The sequence below is a fragment of the Copadichromis virginalis genome, linkage group LG15 (assembly GCF_057382275.1).
Source record: "Copadichromis virginalis isolate Kocher_CV1m ecotype Utaka linkage group LG15, C_Virginalis_male_GT1.1, whole genome shotgun sequence".
NCBI lineage: Eukaryota > Metazoa > Chordata > Actinopteri > Cichliformes > Cichlidae > Copadichromis > Copadichromis virginalis.
Genome location: NC_140632.1, coordinates 20,107,836 through 20,133,038, shown reverse-complemented (window position 1 = coordinate 20,133,038; position 25,203 = coordinate 20,107,836). Strand labels below are relative to the sequence as shown.

Genomic DNA, 25,203 nt, shown 5'->3' with positions numbered 1-25,203 from the left:
AGGGCTAAAAAATAAAGCTAACATGTGGTTCCTCTAACGGCCACTTGACGTTGACTCTAAGAAATCCTCAGACTCTCGTGTTAAAATGTCCAGCTTTAGAGTACTAAAAAGCATTTTACTACCAGTTTCAAAGAAACAGTTTTAGTCTCTGTGTTCAGTTTTAAAAACAGCTACTGAAACAAATTTGCACTGGGTGAAATGATGGTGAAAAATCTGCTTCACAGACGTTCACATTGATTCTTGTGAGCACCCAGAGCAATGTGATTACTCTGGGTGCTCTTGGCTTGAAGAAAAGACAATAAAACTGTAGGACTGTTTTGGTAAGTTCTACAAATCTGTTCATGTGGTTTTTGTCCAGCTGTTCCTGTTGGTTTTTGTGAGCAAATCTTTGTGGGTTTCCAAAAACAATCCAGAAACTGTATTTGTGTGATTAAACACTGTAAGAGATCAGGTAGTGGTAGTCTTTACCTGGGGAATTCAAATAATTTGTAATAATTGTGAAGGTAATCGGTGCCATAATTAAAAAATAATCATAATTCCACTGAAAATTGCCCTCCACATTTAGTCAGACACTAATAGTCTGGTGCAAATTAACATGAGGCTGTTTTGGATGACCTTTTCCCTTTTGCAAACTGATAGGTTTGTAGCTTGAACCCATCTGCTGGAACGTTGAAGACAATATAATTACACTGCTAAGCAAGACACAAATAGGCAAAGTTCTTCATGTTACTCGTGCACGGGAGAGACCGGACAGAGTGCCGTTCCTCCACTTGACCCCAGTTGCTCTCGTCCGTTCTCCCGTACCACTGTCCTTTTATTGAGGTTACATGAATATGCATAGGTTCATTAACATGTGATGTCTACATACACACAAAGAGTACCTTGCCTGTGTGTGTGTGTGTGTGTGTGGGGGGGGGGGGGGGGGGGTACTGCTGATCAAAGGGTCATAAAAGCACACAAGCAAACATCCTTGGTCAGGAAGAGGGTAGACCCCCCCTCATCCTAGATAACACAGTAAGGAAGTCCAGCAGTTCATTTATACACAAAAAGCACTTAGACTAAAACAATACAAAACCTAACACAAACTTTATTTTTAAATGTTTTTCTCCTGGCTTTTTCTTACACAAAAGAGGCTGCTCTGGTAATTACAAAAGAAAGTTGTTTGTAGCCAAACAACATGGAGACCTATCAACAGCGAGATCCAGGTCACATCCATTAGAAGAGTGAAATCTCGAAGGGTGGTGAGATAGATGAGATGCTTAACAGTCTATTAATATTAATGCTAGCTCTGTAGCTAGGGACCAAAGATGTCGCCGTCAAGTAAAACACAGAGCTGCTTGTCCTATGTGAGCATAAACATGTGATTTATTTCCTAAAGCACATGTGTTCTCCTGGTGAGACTAATTTTGTGTGAATGGGGCTAAAGGCTGACTCTTTGCTGTTGGCTGCTTGCAGAAACAGTGTGAACAAATGCGTGGATGAAATGATGTATTAATGCTCATAAACTCAATAATTTGGAGTCAGAGATCCGGCTCTGCTCCATTTTGGACTAAATTAACCTGTGGAGGAACACTTTGTTATCGCTATTCTGATGGAAACCAGTCCCCTCCTGTACTGGGACTGGAAACTGGCCTCCATCCATCCATTGGCATACAGAACAATGCATCTGTCTTAGACTATTTGAGTCTACTGTTGTATTTGACTACTGATGCAAATGTCCTAGTGGTTCAGTTTCCAGGGCCCTGTTGACAACAGCATGCTCTACATCCCATTTCTCACATGGCATGTAATAGGACTTATTAGCTCTAATCTTTGAAACACATTATTTAGTTTATGCAGTCTTTGCACTACAGAATACATAAAGTGCAATATTATAAAAACGTTGTACAACTGGTCAAAGTTTCGCCTCAGCTGGCTTTCGTCCTAATTTGCAGAAAATTTTCACCCAAGATGTCTAATCCAAAATGATAATAGAGTTCTCCCTGTTGCCTGTTTTTCTTTTTTTTGTGATCTCAGTGGGCTTCATTTCCACAGCAGCGAGGGGTATGAAGGTTCATATTAAACTCTGGATGAATATAAAGTCTCGGTTTATTGAATTCAGTTCTCGAACAGTCACAGCGGTGCTTCTCACTTCTCATCGACATGCTGGCTTTTGATAAAATGTTGTGCCGATGAGCCACGCTTTATACCAAACAGTAATATTAGAGTGCAGCACACTGAAAAACGTTTGGTTATTCTCTTTAAAAACCAAGCTGTAAATGTTAATCAATTTGCTACTGTGACCTAGAACTAGAGGACTTTCAGAGATTATATGAGGCTTACATCAGCGTATTAAAGCCGATATTGAACTTTCATTATAAGTTAAGAAGATGAGCCAACATGATCCACCTCTGATAGGAGTGATAGGATGGCGTTTGTTTGTTTAACAGGAACTCTTTTTTAAATTAATTTCCTTGCCTCACATTTCCCCTTTTATATTCATTAAGGGGCAGATATTATGCCATGCAGAATTTAATCCCAGTAATATCTCTCTGTTAAACAGAACAGATTATATCACACTACTTACATTTGACTATTAATCATTCAGTCCAAACGGTAACTTATCACTGTTTCACTTTTGACTTAAGTTTCAAAAACCTATGATTCCAGGTCACTTGGGTAAAGTTTGACAAGGTCCTGCTTATTAAAACACTATGGATACATTTGAAAGCCTTCTTAGAAACAAAGCAATGCCATTCTTCCTAATTTTTGTACTCCTATGAAAAATTATGTACACTCCTACTGCTTCCATAGCAATTAAAAGGGTAAAAAGCAGCCAGGGGCTACTAATCAGACATACAGTGGTCCCTCGTTTATCGCGGGAGTTACATTCTAAAAATAACCCGCAATAGGTGAAATCCGTGAAGTAGCTAACTTTATTTTTTACAATTATTATAGATGTTTTAAGACTATAAAACCCCTCACTACATGCTTTATACACTTTTCTCAGACACACATGAACATTTTCACACTTTTCTCTTTTGTTTAAACACTCTCAAAGTTCGATTTATCAAAGATTTATGTAAATTTGACAAGCTGAACGCATTCTGTACAGGAAACATCGCATGAGATTGATTGACAATGGTCTACAGTCAATCAGGACGCAGAACACAATGCACAGTAAAAAAACAAACAAACAAAAAAAAACAGCATGCAAAATTGCACACACAAAAAATCGTTATAGCGAGGTACCACTGTACTTGATTATCTGATTATCAGCAAATGTGAGCACATTTTTGCTGTTTGCTGGTCTGCAGCATTCAGGTGTGTGTTAACACAATGCCAAAACATTCCTGGGAGTGGACTTTCCAGCAAATTCAACCCATGCAAAAAATTTTCTTTTTTTTTACAAAAAACCCAAGTGCTACACAGACTCTACAGGCCTCAGTTAGCTCATGATGATACCATTAGAAAGGCAAAAAACAAGTACGGGTTGTTTGGAAAGACTGCCAGGAGAAAGAGTCCGCTCTGAAAAGGTTTATGATGTTTGTGGTTCCAGTTCTGATTATATCCAGAAGTGAAAGAATGTCTGTGGCCAGACTGTTATTATTTTTCTCAGGTAAGAAAAAAAACTTCACTTTTGTCCACTTTCCAACTCAATCTAAAGCTAACCATAACCTCAAAGGTGCACTCTGCAGTTTTCCAACAAACAAATTCTTACCTTCAAAAATACACAATGTGTGTCTTGAAAGTCTAGTTCTGATTTTGACCATTTTGCTGCCTTTGGTGCTAATCATGCTAACGTGATTAGCCTCCCTACCCCAAAGACTCCAGAGCATTGTCGTGCATTACATTATATATGCTTCAAGACCAACTTAGTTCACTACATTTAAGTTCACTATGGGGATAGCTAGGGGCTCAAGGGTTGCATGCAACAAATAAAGATCCAAAGCCTCAGCCCAGAAAACAAGTCATTACAAAACGATGCCACTGTGAATTAAAACAGTCTGCATTGGAGGACATGTTCCCATCCTCTTGGTGTCTTGTCCAATGCTCTTATCATTCAACCTCTAACGCCCACAGCTATTTCCTGGCCAGCTGCAAAACAACAAATCATAGCCTGCTAGTTTTCTAACCCTCCAGTGAATTCTGCAGAGCCAAAAAACAGAGGTTTTAATTCTGTGGTGCCAAGCTATAACCTGGAAAAACAGAAAAAGCAATACATCTCCATAAATTAGCATGTCACACCAGGCAGTGCCCTCTCACGCTCCTCTAAAATTATGTCAGGAAGCACTCCAATTCATTTGTACTCTATAGCTGGGTGAGGCCAATACTTTGGCCCAGTTCTCTTTGTTGTTTTCTCTGGAAAGCCTTTCACTGTCCTCCATCTCATCTTTGCCACGACCTCTCTTACCTCTCCTTTTCCTCTCGATTTCCTTTGCTGTACATCTCTTCCTCTGCGTCTTAAAATCTATCGTACTTTCCCTACGGCCAAAGAGAAAATGTGAATTGCGATAGATTCACAGTTAGCAACTTAATTAGAGCCCTTAAATCATGGCTGCCTTCCACCGCCTCAGGTTACAACTGAGGAGAGCTGCACTGAGAATGGATGTCTGGCTTTGTGTAGCTTGTTCTTTAAAGAAATCTCTGTACATCCCGAACGCTAGCCTTTTCTTTGCTTTAAAAACGTGCTTTAGGGCAGTGAGAGTGCATTGCTGCTGCATATATCTGTGCGTATTAACTCATTCACTGCCAGCCATTGGCAGTGAATGAGTTAAACCCATTGACTCATTCACTGCAATTGACGGCTATAGACGTCAATGGCAGTGAATGAGTTAATAACTGAGGCCAAAACAGAGGTGCTGTCATTTGCTCATCCAGATACATACAACCCTAAAATTTTAGATGACAGCTGCAGGAATGAAACTACACTAAAAGAGCTCATTGCACTACACTTATTAATTTAGTCACATAGCAATGCCGATACTGAAACTTAAACTCTTCTTCTTCTACCTGCTGCCTTTAGGGGTCACCACAGCTGCCTTCATCTCTCCCCGTCCCTGGCATTACCATCACTAACCATCTTGCTGTGAGGCGACAACTCCCTGCACTGCAGTGCCACCCTACAGCCTATTGCCATATGCTGAGATTTATCCAGCATTCTCATCGACACTGTTTGATATTAACTGAACACACTGCTGTTTGTATTGTCTCAAAAAGATCAGTACTGATTGGCCTCTTTCTCATAGCTCATTTCTAATTCACTCCAATTAGCCAGCTTTTTCTGCATTTAATGTTGCACTCAGTTAAAGTAGTGCTATTAAACTGCTATAATGTTAATTGTGAGGCACAGCAGGAACAGCTGTGTTGGTCTAAGTACATCTCTGTGCACACAGTGGGTGACATGACACAGAGAGACGGACACGGTGAGTTTATTTTCCTCTTTATATCAGGGAGAGACCATGAGTCAGGGTGACTGCTGTTCACACGCGGCACAGAGCTAAGTAGCCGACCATAATCCGTAATTACTTGACGTAAATGGACGGGTATCAGCTGAACAGTTAAACCAGCAAGTTTTGACGTTTGCCTGGTTCTTTATTGTCTTTTTAAATCTTTATTTAATCTGCTTTTATATGTGGAAAACTGCTAACGGCAAGACTTGTACCTGGAGTTAGCCTTTGTGTAGTAAAAAGGGCAGAGCAGCCCAAAGTGCTTCAAATACACTGCATTTGAATCCAGTGAATATGTGACACAGCAGGGAATTTGGGCATGAGAGAATTTGTATTTTCTTACACTTATTTTTCTTGCTTCTTATTACCTTCAACCTCTTGATCTTGGTTGTTTACTGGTTTCTCTGCTGCTGCTGCTATGCTGATGACATTCAGCACTTAGCACTCTTCCAGCACTCTTGTAGCTCTAAATTAAAATATGAGCTAGCTGCTTTAGATATTATTCATCAGTCTCTGCTAAGCAAAGAATTTCCAGACATGCTCTGGATTAACAAGTTAATTTTCCTATCGCATCGAGAAGAAAGGGCTCCATGACAGAGTGGCACTACAGGGTCACCCAGTGTGGCACCCTCACTAGGCTGCACTAATAGAGCCGTTCTCAAATGCAGACCTATTAATCAAACTCCAAGACCCAAAGAGCTCAGGATTGATAGCTTCAGTCCCAGAGCCAAGAGCTGAAAAGGAGCAAATTTGCCTCAAGCTGACAGTTTTTTCTAAAATACTTTCCTCTCTGAGATAAGGAAACGGAACGAGGGTTAGTTTTAACTTTGCAACGTCATGAAGATGATGACATTGCTTTTAGGAAAGCAAACACTTCCCCACAAGTTACTGCGTTTTGTAATGCAGAGGGCCGTGGTGGGGGAGCCACTTCAGAAATGTATACAGCTCTTTGATTCAGTCTGAAAAAGGCAAAAAGATTCACATTTTCCCATAAATTCATCCCACGGTGTCAGACCTCACATATAAATACCTGTTCAGAGGTACCACTTAACATTTCAGCATGATTTCTTTGCCACTTGTCATTTTAACCAAGTCTTTTGTTGGAATGGTGATGCAGATTCGAGCACTTTTTAAATGCCTTACTGCCAATCAGAGGTGTGCGTGTGTGTGGGAAGCAATCATCACCATGATGCCTGTAGAGAGGAATGAGCAGCTAATTTCAGGGTGGAGCACGGATCCAGATACCTCAGCAAAACCTAACACATACACACACACACCGACACACATTTACACAATGCCTCATCCCATTAAGGCCAGTCAGTATGCAGTGCAGTGGGAGTGATTTGCAAGGGCTTTATCAGTCTGAATGTTAATAGAAGAGCTATGGGACTTACTGGCCAAAGCAGATAACAACTGGGAAACTAGTGTGTGTGTGTGTGCATGTATGCGTTTGTGTGTGTGTGCCTGTGTGTAAAAAAGTTAGAGAAAGTGTCAGAGGAAAAGGGAAATTAGTTTAGTTGGTACAGCGCAGTTATATGTTGTCGGTTGCTAAAGCACAGCAACTAAATACTACACACTGTATTCTGCACTATACACAGAGACATGCACATGCAAACAAAAGTCATTGCATTAGGTTAAAGTATTTTGGCTTGCACACGTGCCAGTGTGAACATAGTACATTTCTATGTACTCTATATTTGGATTAAAACCCAATCGATGTAGTGGTTTTAAGACGGATGCAGATATCTGGGCCAGATTTAATAAGATATGCAACAGGGTCATCTGCAAAAAGTGAGTTTGTGAGTTCCTACCACTTACATCAATCTTGTAGATAAAATCCAGTTAAACATAACGATATTTTCTAGTTACTTACACAGCACAAATAAAGTTATTCTTTTCCAAAACCCTTTCATCACTACCCACCTTATAATATCTCGATTCAGTAACTCAGTGTTAATTAAGGGGCACGCTGCAAAGGTAGACGATGAGTCATGCTATTCTAAGAAATGAAAATATGAGTAATCTATTTCTTAAAGACTGTTATGTGCTTAGCGTATTCCCTTTCCCTTTGTCTTAAATATAAAAACAACATTAACTACAAAAAATTGAATTAAGCACGCAGAACAAATCAGAAGCACCAAAAAGGGAAAAAATAATCATGTCAAATGCAAAAACTAGTTTAGAGGAGCACTACCCCAGCCTTCTCAGTGATGCACCTCTTCACCTTCTCAAATATTTAAAGCTCATTTCAGGGACAATTGTGTCTCTGTCCATCTGGCTGCAGTCCTGCCCTAACACGCCCCAATCTGCAGCAGATCAACCGGAAAAAAAAAATCATTTGGATCTTAGCAGCATTTTCCACTCGGTTAGTAGCAATCAATGAGTTGATGTACAAACTAAAGGTCACGGGGGGTCGGAGAGGAAGGCCGGGCCAGCCTTTGACTCTGTATGAGGAACTGTTGATTTATTGGATATTGCAAGCAAGCTGATCCACCTTCAAGTGCCTTTTGAAGATAAATCAGCTGGACATCAAGACAAAATTTCTCACGTTGATGAATTATTCCTTTACATTCTCTGACGGCCTTCAAAACCTTCCATCGTCCTTTGTTCCTGGTGGCTTGTCATTCAGAGGATGAGACATGTGATCAGCTCTTATGACCTTTCATAAATTAGATTTTTCTGTAATGAATTTGCAACATCTCTATTTAAACTTTGGTCTCTACACACCATAATGATCCACGACAAGCAGATACGCAGATTTTAGTTTCAGGTTTTAAATGTTAAAGTGAAAAAAGAAAAGCTTTTTTTTTTTTTTTACTTTACTTACAGCCATGAAACTAATGTTAGAGCTACTGAATGCATCATTGGTATTTCAATTGGTTCCCTCTAGGGTTTACTTTCAATTTGCAGTTCTGTCTGCCACTGGGTACAAATTCTCCAGGGGAAAAGGATAACACTTTTTCCCCAGTAGGTACTGGTATTGTTCCCTAGCTGAAATGGTAGATGGGGGAGTAACTATGGAAACTCTACATGCTGCCAAAAGAAGAAAAAAAGTCCAGCATAAAGGGAAGGTGAAGCGAGGGTGTGACAGAAACAAAAAGCAAACAAAGAGTGGAAAGAAGAAAACAAATAAAGAGCTACACACTAGTGTATTCAGATCTGTTCCTATTTTATGATTACCATGTTAACACGTACTGAACATACCCAACCAGACAGTGAGTGATTTCAACCTGATGTTCAGATTTTCTTTTGAGATTTAGTGAGATAAAAATTATCTCAAACATTTCATTTCCAAAATACTCCCAATAGAACCCAGTAAAACACCCTGATTCTTTGAAATGTTAACACGTGCTGTGTTCAGGCCAAAGATTTTATCTTTAGAAATTAACTAAATGCAGCTCCGCAGGTTTATCTTAAGCCTTTATTAATTTGTCTGAACACACTCGTAATTCCCAAAGGAAACGCAGCAAAAACCTTTCCAAACTGAGGACATCGCATTTATCTTGTTTTCTGAAATTAACACAGGGCCATTGAGCAAACAAGGTTCACTTGGTATAGAAGCAATAAGATGTTTTAAACTGTGGCCTTATTTCTTATGGTCTCTCTTGGGCTCTGCAGATAGCTGCAGGGTAGAGCGATGAAAGGCTACCGACAGGGAATACAAAGAACAAGGCCATGGAGTGGAGTGGACTTGGAGTACACATCCTGAAACAGAAGGAGATACTGGGTCACTGTAGATAAGATGGATGGGCTGAACAAGGACAGAAATACAAGAGACTGGGATGTGAGAAAAACTTTAAAGAAAAAAAATGGAGGAGAATAAAAGAATGGAATGTAAAACAGAGAAGGGAGGACGGGGGGATAAAGGGAGAGATGATTCAGTAATTGGGCCTCGTTTGCAAGCGTGTTTTACAGATTTATTTTACCTCAATCTGGGTCAAGGTTGCATGGGCAGTATTCTAACTCAAAACTATCCTACTTCAAAAGCACTTTCAATTTTTCTTCTCAACTTCTCATTCCTAAAATCTTTTGATCTCTTCTTGCTTCGTTTCTCTCTGACCTGCACATAGTGAATTAAACATAATCTAACTTTGAGTGCTGTTTATCCCACAGATCATTCAGAGCCGTCACTCTGAGTTTAGGATTTCTGCAACTGACCTCTACCTCTCTCTCTCTCTGCATAATGTCTACATGGTCTAATTTCCTCAATAGACTGTTTTAATGATGTTTTAACAACAAAAGAAATGAAATAACTAACATTTTCAAAGCACAGACGAGTTTTTATCACCAGAGAGACATATTGATAACACTTGTCTGATATGTATCAGTGGATATGGAAGTTTAGATTTATAGTTTTATAGATCTTCTGGGTCTTTACATAACTCAGGATGGGATTAAAAGCTACCATAAACCCCATTGTCTGTTGGATTACATTACGCTTGCCACTGATGGTTCTGCTGATCTTTTATGATATATCAATACAATAGCACAGGGATTCCCAGATGGTGCATATCTGCAACAGTAGGAAGGGGAGGAAACAGATATATTGAAATGATCTTGAAATCTTTTATAAAAAGATTATAAAGAATAACTTGCATTCTTGTACTCAGTTTATTTTAAGGATTCACAACCTCACAGATGGCTGCAATGATCAGTGTCTCTAGCTGATCCCACTGGAGGAGTTGAACAAATACCACTCTAATTCACATTACAGTAAACAAATACTATAGTCACACTAGGGAAAACAGTAGTTGCCAGAACCAGAACCACTTGCAGTCAGTTTCTGTCTTCAAGTCCCTTCAAGTGGAGTCCCTTACTGGAAAGAGAAGTGTTGCAGTCAGGTTGCCCTCATCATCTGAGAATAACTGCAGTCAGCCCAAGTCAGACTTGTTACAATACAAAAAAACAAGGACATACACCTATCAGCCGAAACCATGATAAATGTCAACTTGCGTCTGTGTGTCAGTGAAACAACACAACTGGCTGATAGGTTTTTCAGTTCAGATGGTGGTTGGATATTTGGGGCCAGAGTTCAGTCCACTACCATCGCTGTGCTTACTGAAGTTACTGTAACCCAAAGATTTTCTGTTCAGGGTTCACTGAGTACCATGGCCCTGTCCCTATATCTCTTGTACAATCATGGAATACAAAGAAACCTAACACCTTTTACAAAGTCTGGCCCTGTAAGGTGTTCTTCCTTTGGCTCATTCTTCTGTTAAGGTAAGAACCAAGGTGTCTGTTAGCAAGTATACAAAAACTAAAAGACAAAGTTTATGAAATCTGGTGGCGAGGAATTGGATAGGGAAAGGAAGACCCATCGAATTTTCTAGCAAATCTGGATCATTTGAAAAATAACTTGATTAAAATTGTTCTTCTCAAAAAAGAATTAATTAGTGTTGCAAAGAAACCAACTTCCCAACATCTTTATAATGCTAATCTGTCAATTTCATAGACAAGAAAAAAAAATTAGCTTAAAAATAGCAGTTTAATAGCCTACATTCTCTGTTGCTCTGTATATTTGTTACTGTAATTTGTTTCCAGAGTTATTTGAGTGTGTGTGTGTGTGTGTGTGTGTGTGTGTGTGTGTAGGAATATGGGGTTGTGCTTGTGTGCTATCATAACTCAGTCATGCAGGTAAAGTCATCATCAACAGCAATCTGCTCAGGCCTCTGGGGATCACGTATGTGTGCAGAGCCACATACATGTGCACAGACATGAACACACACACTCACTCACTTACACACTCACTCTCCCTGGGGTATTTCTCACTTCAGGGAAGAGGACAAGGCGGGCAGAGTCCATTCACCCATACAGACAGAGAGAAAATTAATTTGTTACAGCGCGCTTATCGTCATGACAACCTGCCTTTTAATTAACGGGCTGACAAACAGCCTGGATGTCATGTCTCTCTTTGGGGAACGACTGATAGAAAGAAAATAGTGCTCTCCTCATCATGTGTGACTGACAGAAGGACTGTAGCAAAAAATAGTTGCAGACCTCTAATTGTTTTTATACAGAGAGTGAGTGAATGGGTCAAATGCAGAGAAAAACAAGTAATTTCCCCATGGGGATCAATAAAGTATCCATTATTATTATTATTATTATTATTAAAGACCCCAAAATGTTATGTGCTTATTGGAATTTATTTTAATTGCTTTAAAGTTCTAATTTTGGCATTGTGCACATTTTATTTTATATATATAAATAAAACTGTGTTCTTAGCACATTTTTTTTCTTGGACTCTGCTTGAGTAGCTTTGCATGACTGAGAGTCCAAAATAATCCCTACTTATTTTAACCCTCTAATCGCTCGGTTCATCCATCATCTGAAATGCAGCATTTTAGCTCCTCACCTTAAACAAAGGTTTGAACAGCAGGTTCAACCCACAGGTGAGACACCTGTGATTTTTATATGACCTTATTAATAAAGTCAAATTAAAGCAATTTTTTAAAGCAAACCAGTAATGACTGTTACTTGGAAATTAGATGAGTGAAAAAAAGTCGGTTTTTAGATTCTTAAAATCAGTTTATATCTCTGCAAATGGAAAAAATGTTAAAATAGAAGTATGAGGGTTTTTTTTTTTATATGGAGGAGGTTTTGGTGGAGCACAAAGAGGGTTTCAGCCAGAGGAAAGGAAACATCACCAGCACTGCCATGTAACTAGCCTGTAACCCCAACCTCTTTGGGTTTGTCTTTTCCAATGCAGTTTAGTTTCAAGGATGAAGCCCTGGATGCAAAAAAATCAAACAGTTTCTGTCTGACAAGTTTGCTCTGTCATGTAAGACTAAAGCATTTCAGCTCAGTGTGTGCGAGTGGAACAGAGAGGGGTAGACCATGGCGCCCCTTAAAGCATCAGGCCATCAAAACAGACCTGCTGCCTGAAAGTGGACTGCTGGGAGACAAAGAGCAAGTGTGTGTGCTGTCTGTTTGTTTTACCTCTTGAGGTTAAGCAGAGCCCAGGGGATGCCGGTGGGCGTTTTGAATGCAGGCAGCAGCTTCTCGCCCAACTCCACTGCCTTTCTGCGAAACACCTGAGAAAGAAACAGAACAAAAACAAGCAACTCATTACAAGATGGTTCGAGCAGCTGATGTATGCCTCTACATTTCCTTGAATTTTCAGCAGAAAATATAATTCAACATTTGCGAATCTCCATCTCTGCTCAAAATCCAAGGCTTACACCTGTAGCTCAGTGCTTCCCCCATCCTTCCACTCTTTATCCCTTTATTCCAGGCTTTTCCTCTTTCCTGTCTGCTTCCTTTTATCCCAGTAATGTTTTTGCCAGTATCTTTCCTTGCCTGCTTTACTGTTGCTTGGAGCTATACTGATGTTTTCCATGTGTAATGTGAGGAAACTTTAGCCCATTTAGTTGTTTAAAACGTCGCTGACTCAACATAGATATCTTAAAAACAGTTTCTCACTACAAAAAAACTGATTTATGGCTCTCCAGCTTACGTCTAATTCACCATTTTGCCATTATATAGCCAGCAATGTTTCGTTTCCCCTCTATTTAATGTGTTCCTGCTGCTTTCACCAAACTGATTGCCCAAAGAAAGTAAGATTTGCAACTCTATCACAATCTGTGAGGCTAAAAGGAGAAAACCGCTTAACTTTAGCTTAAACGTGAAAGCAAAACACATCTTAAAAAAACAAAACAAAAAAACAACCAAAAATCCAGCAGTGAGTCAGCCTTCCATCCAGAGAAAGCCAGACTCGCGGATCTTTGATCTCCTCTCATCCCTTTGGTATCTTTCAGGGTGAGACATCACAGCCTGTGCTGGTAAACACAAGCCTGTGGTGTGTATTTAAGTGTACTAACATCAATTTACACAGTTACGGACTGCTAGAGTTGAATTTTCAATGCATGTAACCTTCAGATCCATTTGGACCCACCACAGAGGCCCAGTGTGGCTTTAAATAGTGTCATGAATATTCAACCTGAAAACAAGAGCAAATACACCTGGAGCTCAGACCTGCAGGAAACTGGGAAATGATGCCCTATAAAAGTGGATTTGTGCACTTTTAACTCTTTCAATTTCCACAGGAATGAATAATGCTCATTCTTCTTAGATTAATATGGTAATATCTGGTGTTTTTCCTGGATGTCTACCACTCCTTGGTTGTTTGCAGTACTGTGTAACAGCCTAAAAGCGTGACGTAAGACTTGATTTGTTTTTTAACCTGTATAAAACTTGTGCTAATCACGTTCTTGGTTCCACTTTTTTTCCCTTTTTTTTAAGCACAGTTCAGGTGTTTTCTGCTGCAAGCAACACAACAGCAAATTTCCTCCTTGACTGGTGATCTCTTATCAAGTGCATTTAAATTCCCAGTCTAATCTTTTGTGTTAGCAAATCTGACAAGACAGCTTTGTAGCAGTTCTAGCCGAGGGCTTTGGTTGTCTCCAAGGTGTCTGCAGCCCACATGGATTTGGACTTTTTTCTTATAACTTGACTCTAGGTGTAGAATTAAGTGGCACCTGTCCCACAGATTCAAGTCAATCAGATCCTGCCACACCTCTCATGAACAGCACCTCTGAATCCTCTTGTTTTTGTGCTGTTAGGAGAGTTTTTATTGAGACCACAAAATGTTAAAAATCAGAAAGCTTCCAAGGGTTATTGCTAAAAAAAATATATATATCTTTTGAACATTCATGACCAGTGCAAGACAGAAAATGTGAAATCTGGGATAGATCATCGGAATTTCATAGGACTTGACTTGCTTGGTTTCCCCACAGTAACTTGGGATTTGAAGGTTAAGACTTTAGACTTGTTTGTGACTCGCACATGTGAGACTTATTCCCACTTCTGGGAGCTGCCTTAGTTCATAAGGGGAGAAAAAAACAACAACACCAGAGATGTTTCTTGTTGAAATGTGTGACTGAACTGCATAGCGCTATTTCTTTCAACCAGAGGCTGCTATGTAGCTCGCAGTCTTGCAACAAGGTAGAAAATATATGTAAAGTTTTGCCATTCAAAGCCAGTTCAAGCTTATTTGAATTTAATAGCACATGCAGATTTTCATGTTCACAGTATTAAGATGGAGTTGCTGTCTCCATCTTGATGTTTTTGAAACCAGATGTCACCAGCAGTGTACAGTTAGCCACAAATACCTAAAGGAGATTAATTCGCCAGCTTTCCTCCAATATTTTGTGACTGACGCTGTGAAATAATTGGCTGATGATGATGATCACCCCAAATTGGTATTTAATCACCACGAATAAAGGACCGACTAACTATCCAACTACTGCTAATGAGCTCTGTTGTTATTATTCATGCATTATTCTACTATATGTGGAAATGTGTCTTTTTACACACACATTGAGTCAGAGACAGTGCAGTATCACACTGCGTCATGAGCTGGCAGCTCTGTACTCGAGGGATCAGCCACTCAGCGGGGTCTGAGAGACGGGGGCAGGAGGGAGAAAAAGATTTGCGAAGAAGAAAAGCTCAAGAGGCCACTTGTCAAAACAATGTGGCAACTCTATGACTTTCTCCTCAAAATTCAGAGGCAGGAAAGGTTACTGAGAGTTAAAGTAGCGAGAGAGGTAACAGAAATGTGGCCAAAATTAACTGCTGGCATTCTGGGAATAAATGTCAGATATCCTCGTGTGAGACGGAGCAACGTGTCGATGTGTTTGATACCGTCAAGATGAGCCATATTTCTCCTATTACATTTTTGTCCGCCTGACATGCAGACAGAGACTGATGATAGGCTACACCTGAGTATTTCCAATATATCAGACTTTATGAGGTCTACCAAATATTGACACACATTTCTTTATATTTCATATATTTTTAATTTGACTAAATTGAAGGAACTGAGTCTTTAGCCAGAGCTAAAACAAATGTAACATGTTTTGCTAAGTGAAGATTAAATTAATTCTTTTTATTTATACATTACCAGAAAAAACACAAAAGTTAATAGATTTTTTAAATATAAAGTAACAGAGATTCATAAAAAGATGAAAAAAGTGATGAGAAAAGCCAGGAGATATTTCTTACCAGGCTGAACAAACATGTTTACTCTTTATTACACGTGCACACCTAAATCTGAGTTATTACCTAACAGTGCATGCTAAATTCAGTAGACTTTGAGTCTCGAGTTTCGAATGGGCTAGTTTCAAATCACCAGTGTTTTACATTCCTACAGTGGAGGAAATGCAGAGTAGTAGCTCGGTAAAAATACAGAGGACAAAATGCTTGTATGAGATGAGGAAAACTGGCTTTTTAACACTTCAAGAACCTCTTGAGGCGTATCAACTTGAAAATCTACAGTTACCAACCCAATATCATAACAAAATGTATAATAGATGTAACGTGTAATCTGCAAAACATGAAATGGACACGCATGCAGAGGTTGCATTACCAGCAGGGGGAGATAAAATACTTAAAGCCACAAAGTTGGCAATGAGCAAAAAACATACAGAGTACATTCGTTCCAGGTTACTTAATGGATAGAAACCATTAAGCTAGGCGGCGAATGTGTATTTAAGTGTAAATGTGTTAATATCTGTTTAAACACTTTCCTGAAATTATTTCATGCTGGCTTAAAATGAAATATCTAAAATATCTCCCTCTACTGGAAGAAAAAAATATGGATCATTTTAATTCCTTTTTTGCTCCTGTGACTTCTTCTCACGGATCGGAAAATCAGTTAAGAAAGTGGATGGATGGAGTTTGGATGGTGGAGGACTTAAAAAGGATTTCAAGAACATGCACCTTGCCGAGAGGGATATTAACAAGAATTTGAGAAACAGCAAAGCAGCCAGATCTGAAAGTCGATGTTTTCTGTTAAAAAATTCCCTTAAAGATTACGGATTCTTGTGCAGGATTCACGGCATGAGCAAAAAATAATTTAACAGATGAAAACATTGATATATCCGCTCATACGGGTTCCTTCTGTATTCCAAGGAGACTTTCACAATGCAGTACTTTCAAGCCAAGATGTTTGATGGCACTGTGGACACCGAAATGCGTGTGTGTTTAGCTGCGCAGTGGGAGCAGAGCCGTGTCGTAACAAGGCATCAGATCGCAGTGATTAATGCCTTTAATAATGCTAGAAGCACACTGAGGGGAAGAATAAAAACACTCCCAGGGATGCGCCCATGAATGAATTAAACACACTCCGCGTCCAAGGCCATCAAGCAAGCTGCCAACAAGCTTTAATAAGTACTACAGAAAGCGAAAAGCACACGCAAAACCTGTGGCTGATGTCAGTAGTAAAAGCTGATGTTGATAATCACATTTCACACCTCGATGCTTCTGACAGCAAAGGCTTCAGGAAAACACACCAGTGTGTTTGTTTGCATATGTTAACCCTAGCAAATGGATGAAACACATATCAGCATCCAATAACTCATGATGCATCTGCTTTAGAGACGTGAAAATAGATCAATCTGCACACCAAACAGCTCAAGTACCAGGAGTTTTCTGTGTGCCCTTTACGGCGAGACAACCTGGTCATCTGAACAAGCACATAGCTGTGTTAAATACAGAATATTATGCTGTATAACTATATCAAACAGTTAAAAAAAGAGTATTCATCTTTTCATATTTAATAAACAGTCAGTCATTACGATAGGTTTTCAAGTATTATTTTCGCATTTGAAAATGGCTCCTGTCATGGCCACTCGAGGCCTGCTCGAAAAGCGAGTCAATCTCCATTAAACACAATGTTAAAAGGTCCAATTTTTTAATAACTCATCTGTTTAATTTGTATTAAGGTTTAAAGTGTGCATTAAGGGAGTTGCTACTTCAACTGAAAAGCAGCTTATACCTGCTAGCTGTCTGCTAGGCTTCATCTCTGAATGGGGTTTAAAGAGGTCAACGCTCCATCAACACTTGCAATATAAAGTGTAATATATTTGACCACATGATTCAGCCTGTGGCCTTCATCAGGGTCATCAACAACCGATCCCAAAACACGCTGGTCAAGTAATAAAGCTGCTCTTTATACTGTTGCTGGAGCTTTAGAGCCTCTTTAGAGCCTTGTTCTTCTCCATGAACCTTGGAAGTAGGTGAAGCTGTGTCAGAAACCTCTATTCTGAATGTGACACACTCCCATGGTTTTCATGTAATAAAACCATTAACAAAGGAGGTAGAAAGATGGAAAATTTACTCTACTTTCCTCCCATTAGATGTGTTTGGCTTTGGTCTTTAGTCTACAAATGAGTTAAGGGTTCAAGGGTTCAAGGTTCAAGGTTCTTTATTTGTCACATGCATAGTTAAACAAGTATAACACACAGTGAAATGTTATTCAAAGATCTCGTCAGAGTGAATACAAGGGAGTAGAAATGATGGTTAAACATTGATTTCTTGAGCTCAGTGTGAAAAGCTAGTGGTTGAAATCGTGACATTGTCCTATACTTAAACGCATGCTGAGACATTCACTGAACATCAGCCACTGAATCAGGTTTAACTAAATGAGGCAGGGAATGTGAGAGCATCAGGCCCGTCAATACAGCTTTTACACAAAGAAGACTGATTTATTTCCACAGGGTAAAGACTGGCTATCACCACTGTCAACAAATGAGGCGGCCACCTGTCAATGAGGTGTAAAACACAGGCATTAACACTGATATGCGTGTTTTGCTCTCTGGAACGATCGAGATTTAGATCTCAGGAACACTAAAGAAACAAAAACGAGAAAGATGACGTCAGTGAGTCCTGCAGTGAAATACGAATCATTATTAAAAATAGCCTGTTAAAATTACAGACAACAGCCTCAATTAATTTGGAGTTTACCAACCGAACTGCTAAGCAACATAAATAAAAAGGACTCAAGTACAGGAACAATAAATGAGAACTACTAATTAGGCTGGCTGCAAGCAAATGTTCAGCATATCCAAATTATTTAAACCAATTAAAGTGAAAGATGGCAAAGTACTTATTGTAAATTCACGCGTTTAAAAGTCTTTCCAAGATTACCTAAAGCTATCAACCATAAGTGAAGAATCAATGGCTGTGACAGCATGTCCAGAACATCACTGTGTTGTGTTGAAGATTGTTGAAGAGGATTACTTACATTTAAACAGTTAAGCAATTGGAACATCAAAGAAATATAAAATATAAAAATATATATAAAATATATATATTAGTTTTTGATTTGCTCTCAAGTTATTTCACATTTATTTCTCTATGGTAACAAACTTTATCCTTGGAAAACTTAATGTTTATAGTATTTCTGGCATTTCGTTAGGCCAAATAATTAATAATTTAATGGAGAAAAAATAGCTTTTTTTTATCAATAATTAAATAGTTATTTATTTTTTGCAGCTCTGTATGGGATAAAGTTGAGCTCAAGAATGAAGTTTTAAGCTAAGCTCTTAAACTGTATGTTGCTGTAGCGTTTCAAAAATGAGGGAGTGATGAGTAAATTTTGCCTAAGGTTGTTACAAAAGATGGTAGATGATAGAACATGCAGAATTTAAGCAGACATCAGCCATGCTTGTGTAAAAGCTGCATTAACTGTGTGGAGAAGATAATGGCCCTCGTAACAATCTTAAGCTTCACCTGGTTCGGTAATCTCTGAGTAGAGAATAACTAACATAGTGTTAGTGTGTTTTCCTGTTGTGAGTATAGCTGACAGGTGTGCGCACTTATATGAATGAGATAAATTAGATTTATTATGTTTTTGGTCAGAGTTAAGGTCATTTATAAGATTCAGGTTATGTTTAGAGTGAGGAGACGACAGTGGAAGGTGGAACCAAGGACCTTAAATTTTAAGTATGGGTGTTCAGTCAATCAAACCTCCGCCTCTTCTCTAACCACATATGTTTGCAGTGTGTGTGTTTTGCGTGTACGATTATGTGTTGCAGTCCGCGGGGAGTCGCTTGGACAGCTCCCTAACTAAGATGAATCACCCAGCCAAGCCTCTGGGTGACCAGCAGGCATTCTGGGACACGTGGCCCAGATTACAGCGGCGTCTGTGGGGACGGCGCGAGCCAACACCTCCCTCCCTCCCAGATCCTGACACGCTACCCTCTTCTCCTCCCCTCTGTCCTTCTTCACCACCTCCGTCTTTCTTCCTCATTTCACTGACAGTGCTCATCATTGCTAAACACCTGATGAAAATTGATTTATTCCTTTGTCTCCCCCCTTTTCCCCCCTTTCCCATCTTCAATTCAAATTTCTACTCATGCATATATAACACTCACATTTTATCTCATTCTTTTTCTTTCATTTCCTGCCCTGTATCTGCTCTGTTATCTTGGCAATAAACAAAACTGAAAAGCATCCTCACCCAGATGTATTTACAGACACATGACTAGTTCATGATTAATTTAAAGACTGTTTTTTGTTTTTATTCAGCCATCTGTCACTGATTATTAAGTAGCTTAAAACACAGGTTCCCAAAGCTGTGGATTTGGGGTTTGGTGTGGTTCTTTTCTGTTGTTGTTTCTTCCTGCCTTACTGTCTGTCTTTGTCTGTAAAAACAAACTCAATGCAGCAGGCCAACACAGTTTGACTGATTGGCGAGATCAATTTCCAGCACTGCATCGCACCCCGTGTCATGAATACGAGTTAATAGCATCAGAATGGAGCTATGAGAAACTACCTTTACAAACTTCTTTTTACACCGTCCAGTCCGACTTTAAACAAATGGTTTAAATGATGATGTGGGATATCCATAGAACTCGGTTGACATGTGGCGTTAACGTGTGATCTGTACCTGGCAAAACATGGGTTTTTATTGTTATTAAACACATGGTTTTACATCACTACAAGCAGACTTCAACTGCCCAACCCACCACTGTGCCGGGACCTTTAGCTTTCTGTGAGGCCGCTGGTTTTAAACAGTCCACCCTCACCTCCCTGTATATCTCTTCAATTTTGCCTCCGAAATATAAAGATTTTCTCTTTCCTAACTGACAATTAAACACCCAATTTTTAATTCTTCCTGTACCACACAGCATTCCCTACCCTGTACGTGGGGCTGCACATCTAGCGCAGAGTTAAAAGGACACAGAAGTGTGATGTTTGTTCACTTCATGAATTAATTAATCCATTCAGCGATGAGTGCAGACTGAATATGGAAAACATAAGCGAGGGTACGACTGAGTGTCAGCTGAAGGAGGCCCGTTTGGAGACTGCTGCCCTGACAGCTGTATTGGAGAGGCTTGCACACAAACCACTCTGAGGAGGTGACAGCTTTCGGTAGTTAAGAAGCCTGCTGTTGTGTGAATGGTTGCTCTTGTCCTCCTCGCTCTCTCTCTCTCTCTCTGTCTGTGTCCGTCTCACTCGCTCGCTCACTCTGGGTTTAATAACTTGCTTTGGGGAAGGAAAAAGTAGGATGAATGAGGGAAGAAAAACAAACACGGATTTGAGATGGGAGATGGAATTGTAATCATTTAAGGAAAGCAAATGGGAAGGAGCGAAACTAAGAACAGAAAAAAAATGCCAGTATTGATTTACATGTTGTCTGATATACAAATAAAAGTAAAACCGTACAAAGTTCTGCAAAAAGCCCAGACTATAACTTACTGAGTCATCTGTGTGGGTCAGAGCAGAGTCTGAACTCATAACCTTGAATTACAACAGGAGGAAGCAACGCTGACAATGCAAATACCTGCAAGGTATAAAAACATTTCCGGGCAGGATGCCTCAGGGTGGAATATTAACCAGCTTAACTGATGGTTTTTAAAGGGGAACTCTCCTCCAAGTCTATCTAAATGATATGGAAATACTGAGAAAAAGGAACTTCAGCATTACAGTTCACTGGTATATGCTGGCACCTTCCTGACCCCATGAATGCATTTGCTCTTACAGCATGTTTTCTTTCCCCCTCCAGGGTCACTTTGGTGTTAAAAGGTGGATCTGTCCAGACTACACCTTGGAAAAAAAAAAATCCTTTTACTGTCCAAAATAATTAAACTCTGACTCACCCTCAACTACTAAAGAGCCCTGCAGGTGAAGCAGTTTGAATGCTAATGAGACTGGATGGAGAAAATGGAGAGAAAGCAACTCCAGAGTTATTGTGCTGTTTCGGCAGGGGCCACCTGTCAGCCATGATAACACACAAAAGGGTATACAAACCTCTCGTTTAGAGGGTCGGCTGTTAGCGTAAAAGGTGACGGCGAATGAAACATGTTGACAGAGAGATTGTTGATATGAGCTATAATGTATGCAAGTTGTCCTTTGTGGTCTGTGTCCCAAATGTCACCCAGTGACAGTGAACATTTCACTGTTATTGTGAGAATAAATAGTGTAATATAAAGGAACAACAACCAATAATGCAATAATCTACAAGTATTTAAAGCCTGCATTTAACTGGAAAAAGTGAAAAGATGAGAGAGTCAAGCGCTGCAAAGGTCTGAAAGGTCTTTTTGGAGCCCTTACACATTGCTTATGTAGGGTAAGGGCAAAAAAAAAAGGTCAAATTTCTCATAATTAATGAGGTTGTAACACTGACGTACGTATGTATGTATTTAGAAGAAAGAAGACTGCAGGAGAAAACTGTTCAGTCGTTTAAGGAAAACATTTCTCAACCAAACATTGCAAGAATTTTGGGACATTATTTATGAGACATAATATAATTAAAAATTTACAGGATCAAGAGAAAGGGACCAGGCTAAAAGAGAACCCGTTCTCCATTGGGACCGGATACTGATGGCCCCTGCATTGTTTGCTTTAGCATGAAAATTAAAACAAAGTTGTGTTAGATTTGTCGCAGTCTTCTAATGAATATCATGTGTCACAACTCAAAAGAAAAAAAAAAGAATAGAAGTTAAAAAAGGAAACAAAGCAGTCGCTGAGGGGTTTGTCCTCAAGGTTTTCGAGGAACCTTTGTGCTCCTGCTGTGATATAAAATGGAAATGGCAGTGAAGACAGAGTAAAACTGTCTCCAAGTTTAAACTTGTGTCTAGGCCAAGTTAAAAAGAGAAAACGAGAAATGCATGGCAAGCCTAAACAACATCAAAGCAGGCCGCGCCAGCAGTTGTGGCGTCACTTTTGGCACCCGCCACCGTTCCTGATGGTGACAACAGTAAGCACGCACTGATTGCAAGGCAGTAAATTGCACTTAAAAAGACACGATGAGTTACGGAAATCACAGCACGGGAACACTTCTAAGAACCACTGCCAGAAGCTCACCGCTGCATTTACAACAATTTAAAACTACCATCTTCTTTGGGCCCAAGCTCATTTAAAATGGATCAATCAAAAATCTAAAATTTGGACACTTTATTAGACATAAGAAATATGAAGACTTTTAACCATAGACTGACCTAAATATGTACATTAAATACAAATCAGTAGTAGACACAAAACAGAACTTTTGGCCTCTGAAACTTGAGATCTTGTTGTTTTCAAACCACTCCTTTCAGATTGTCATCTACTGTGTGCAGTTTTGAATCCAGCAGAATAATGTACAGATGTTTTATTGACCGTACTCTGTACTAATGACTGGCTAAATTCACCAAGTGCGCTGACAGAGTCGAATGCAGCTCTGAGTTATAAAAAACAAAAGCAAAACAGATGCCGCTCACTGTTGGCTAATCTATTGGCCCTAATTCAATACAACTTGGGCCAGACGTCAAGCCTGGAGGTACTGTATAGCAGCTGAGAGCAGACTGGTCTTCACTTAGTAATTAGCCTTCCGTGCTGGAGCTCCTTTAAAGGCTTCTTCTTTCATCTCGCTATGTTCAGTATAATTAAAGCCACTACATGCTTCTTGAGTTTATTCTAAAAGCGTACTATGACAGAACATATAATGAATGTGGCCTTTTTGTGTTTCTCATGCGTCCGTTTTCCACGGTGTATGAATGCGGTACATATAAGCACGCACAAAGTTAGCACAATGCTCCACTCATTCTATCCACCCTGAAAGAAGGGCCTCCACTGTCATGTTCTCCACCACTGCTTTTAATTTTCACTACATTAAACAAATCGGGATCATAATGTCACGTCTCCTGTTGGCAGCCGTAACAGCGATGCCATTCATGAGAACTTTTAAAGGGCGCGCAGTTTTTGTTTATGCAAACCTATTTTTTTTCTTCTGCTGTTATTTCAAACATTACTCATCTATTAGTGAATCTAGTGTAATTCATAGAAGAAAAAGAAAAGTTTCAAATACACTCTGTTAACAGGTATTAAGGCAATAAAAAAAAAAAAAGAAAAAACAAGGAAATGCTGAGCTCATGTCAGTCAAACAAAGATGACAGAAAATTTCTGGATCACCTCTGGCTTCACAGCTGGAAACCTTTCTCGAGTCTGACACTTGATAGGAGAAGCAGAATCTCTTTCTAAGACGGGTAAAACCTTTGGCTTTATCTTCCATCTCAAAAGTAGCAATCCTCGCCTTGTGTATTAAAAAATAAAACACACACGCACATACACACATGTGCGTGCACAGGTGCAAAGAGGATCGACTGACGTTATTATTTCCTCTGCTCTCTCGTGGCACAGTCGGTGCTGACTCGGCACACTTTTGACAGTCAGCTCTTTTGACGGCGCTGGTATGGAAATGAAGACGATCGGGAGAAAGCGAATTTACATAGAAAATTGCCGTCTCTGTAGGAAAGTTACAGGGGAGGAGTGCACAACTGAGAGGGGAGAGGGAGGGGAAACAGGAGGACAAAGGAGGGGGGAACAACTAAGCTGTAGTGCCTCTTCACCTCACTGTGCAATACCTTTTGTGCAATACTTTTGTAAATAGTCAACGGTGCAATAGACTCAATACTTGAAATGTGCAATTCACTTGTATTTTTATTTTTATTCCTATTTATTCTATTTATCCCCTTCGTATATTTTATTTATATTGTCTCTGTATTTATATATATATATATATATATATATATATATATATATATATATATATATATATATATATATAATATTCTGTAACTCTGTAACTTCTGTCGGTGCTGTGCTTTTTTGGAAATCGAATTTCCCAGAGGAACCCACCCGAGGGATTAATAAAGTTCTATCTAATCTAATCTAATCTAAACTGGATGGGCTGGAGGGATAAAAACTGCAATGTGAGCATCAAGCAGTAATTTTAGGTTAATGCTCTGCTGCAATGAGCGTTTACTTTTGTCATGCAAAAAGCCTTTTGTATCGATTTCCTGTATCACTATAGTACTTTTTTTAAGGATCGATGTCTAAAACTAATCAATTCATTTTGAAATGTAAGAAAAAAGTCAGAGGACACTGCGTGTTTTTTGTCAGCAGAAGAGTTTTATATCACTCAGGGAGAGTAATGAAGTGTCTAGTCTGGTGGGAGGATGGGAATCAGTTCAGACGGGAGATCTCATATCCAGCTCGCTTCTGGATCCAGCTGAGACACACTGCGGTTCACACATGATATTCTGATTTTAAATGCACAAGTGGCTACTTGTGATTGGATTTTTGCTTCCCTGCTCACATTTGATTTTACCTGTCGAAGGGGGAAAAAAAACAACAACATTCAACTGCTGACAAACAGAAAACAGTTCTGAGCCCAGCAGCAGGGGAAGAGGGCTGTGTTGGAAATATGCATATTAAAACATGGCGGCTTCATCCTGGTGTGGTTTGCATGACCTGTGAAAGATGTTTTTGTAGTCTACGATAGTAACATTGACCAGGATTTTCATAAATAGAATTTTTAATTATCAAAGTTGTAGTCACCCACCCTCTCGAGGGCCTAGTTTGAGTCAGGAAAAATGCTGATTATCATCTTAAACAGAATTTTTTAAATAACCCAACACTCCCAGCTTCACGAAACATCTCCCATCTAATCTTTTTGCCCGTAACCTGTGATTAAGGTCCATTCACCAGCCTCAGCAGCCACTTTCCGAAT

The 25,203-nt window shown here is 39.5% G+C and overlaps 1 protein-coding gene across 1 annotated transcript in view; it reads right to left on the bottom strand.

Annotated features, from left to right (window-relative positions):
* The window catches only part of man1a1 (mannosidase, alpha, class 1A, member 1), a 162,305-nt gene that overhangs the window by 22,263 nt on the left and 114,839 nt on the right, over window positions 1–25,203 (bottom strand). The window contains exon 5 of the mRNA XM_085432373.1: window positions 12,366–12,460. Coding sequence (XP_085288499.1) covers window positions 12,366–12,460 — 95 coding nt within the window. The remainder of the gene's footprint in view (window positions 1–12,365; window positions 12,461–25,203) is intronic.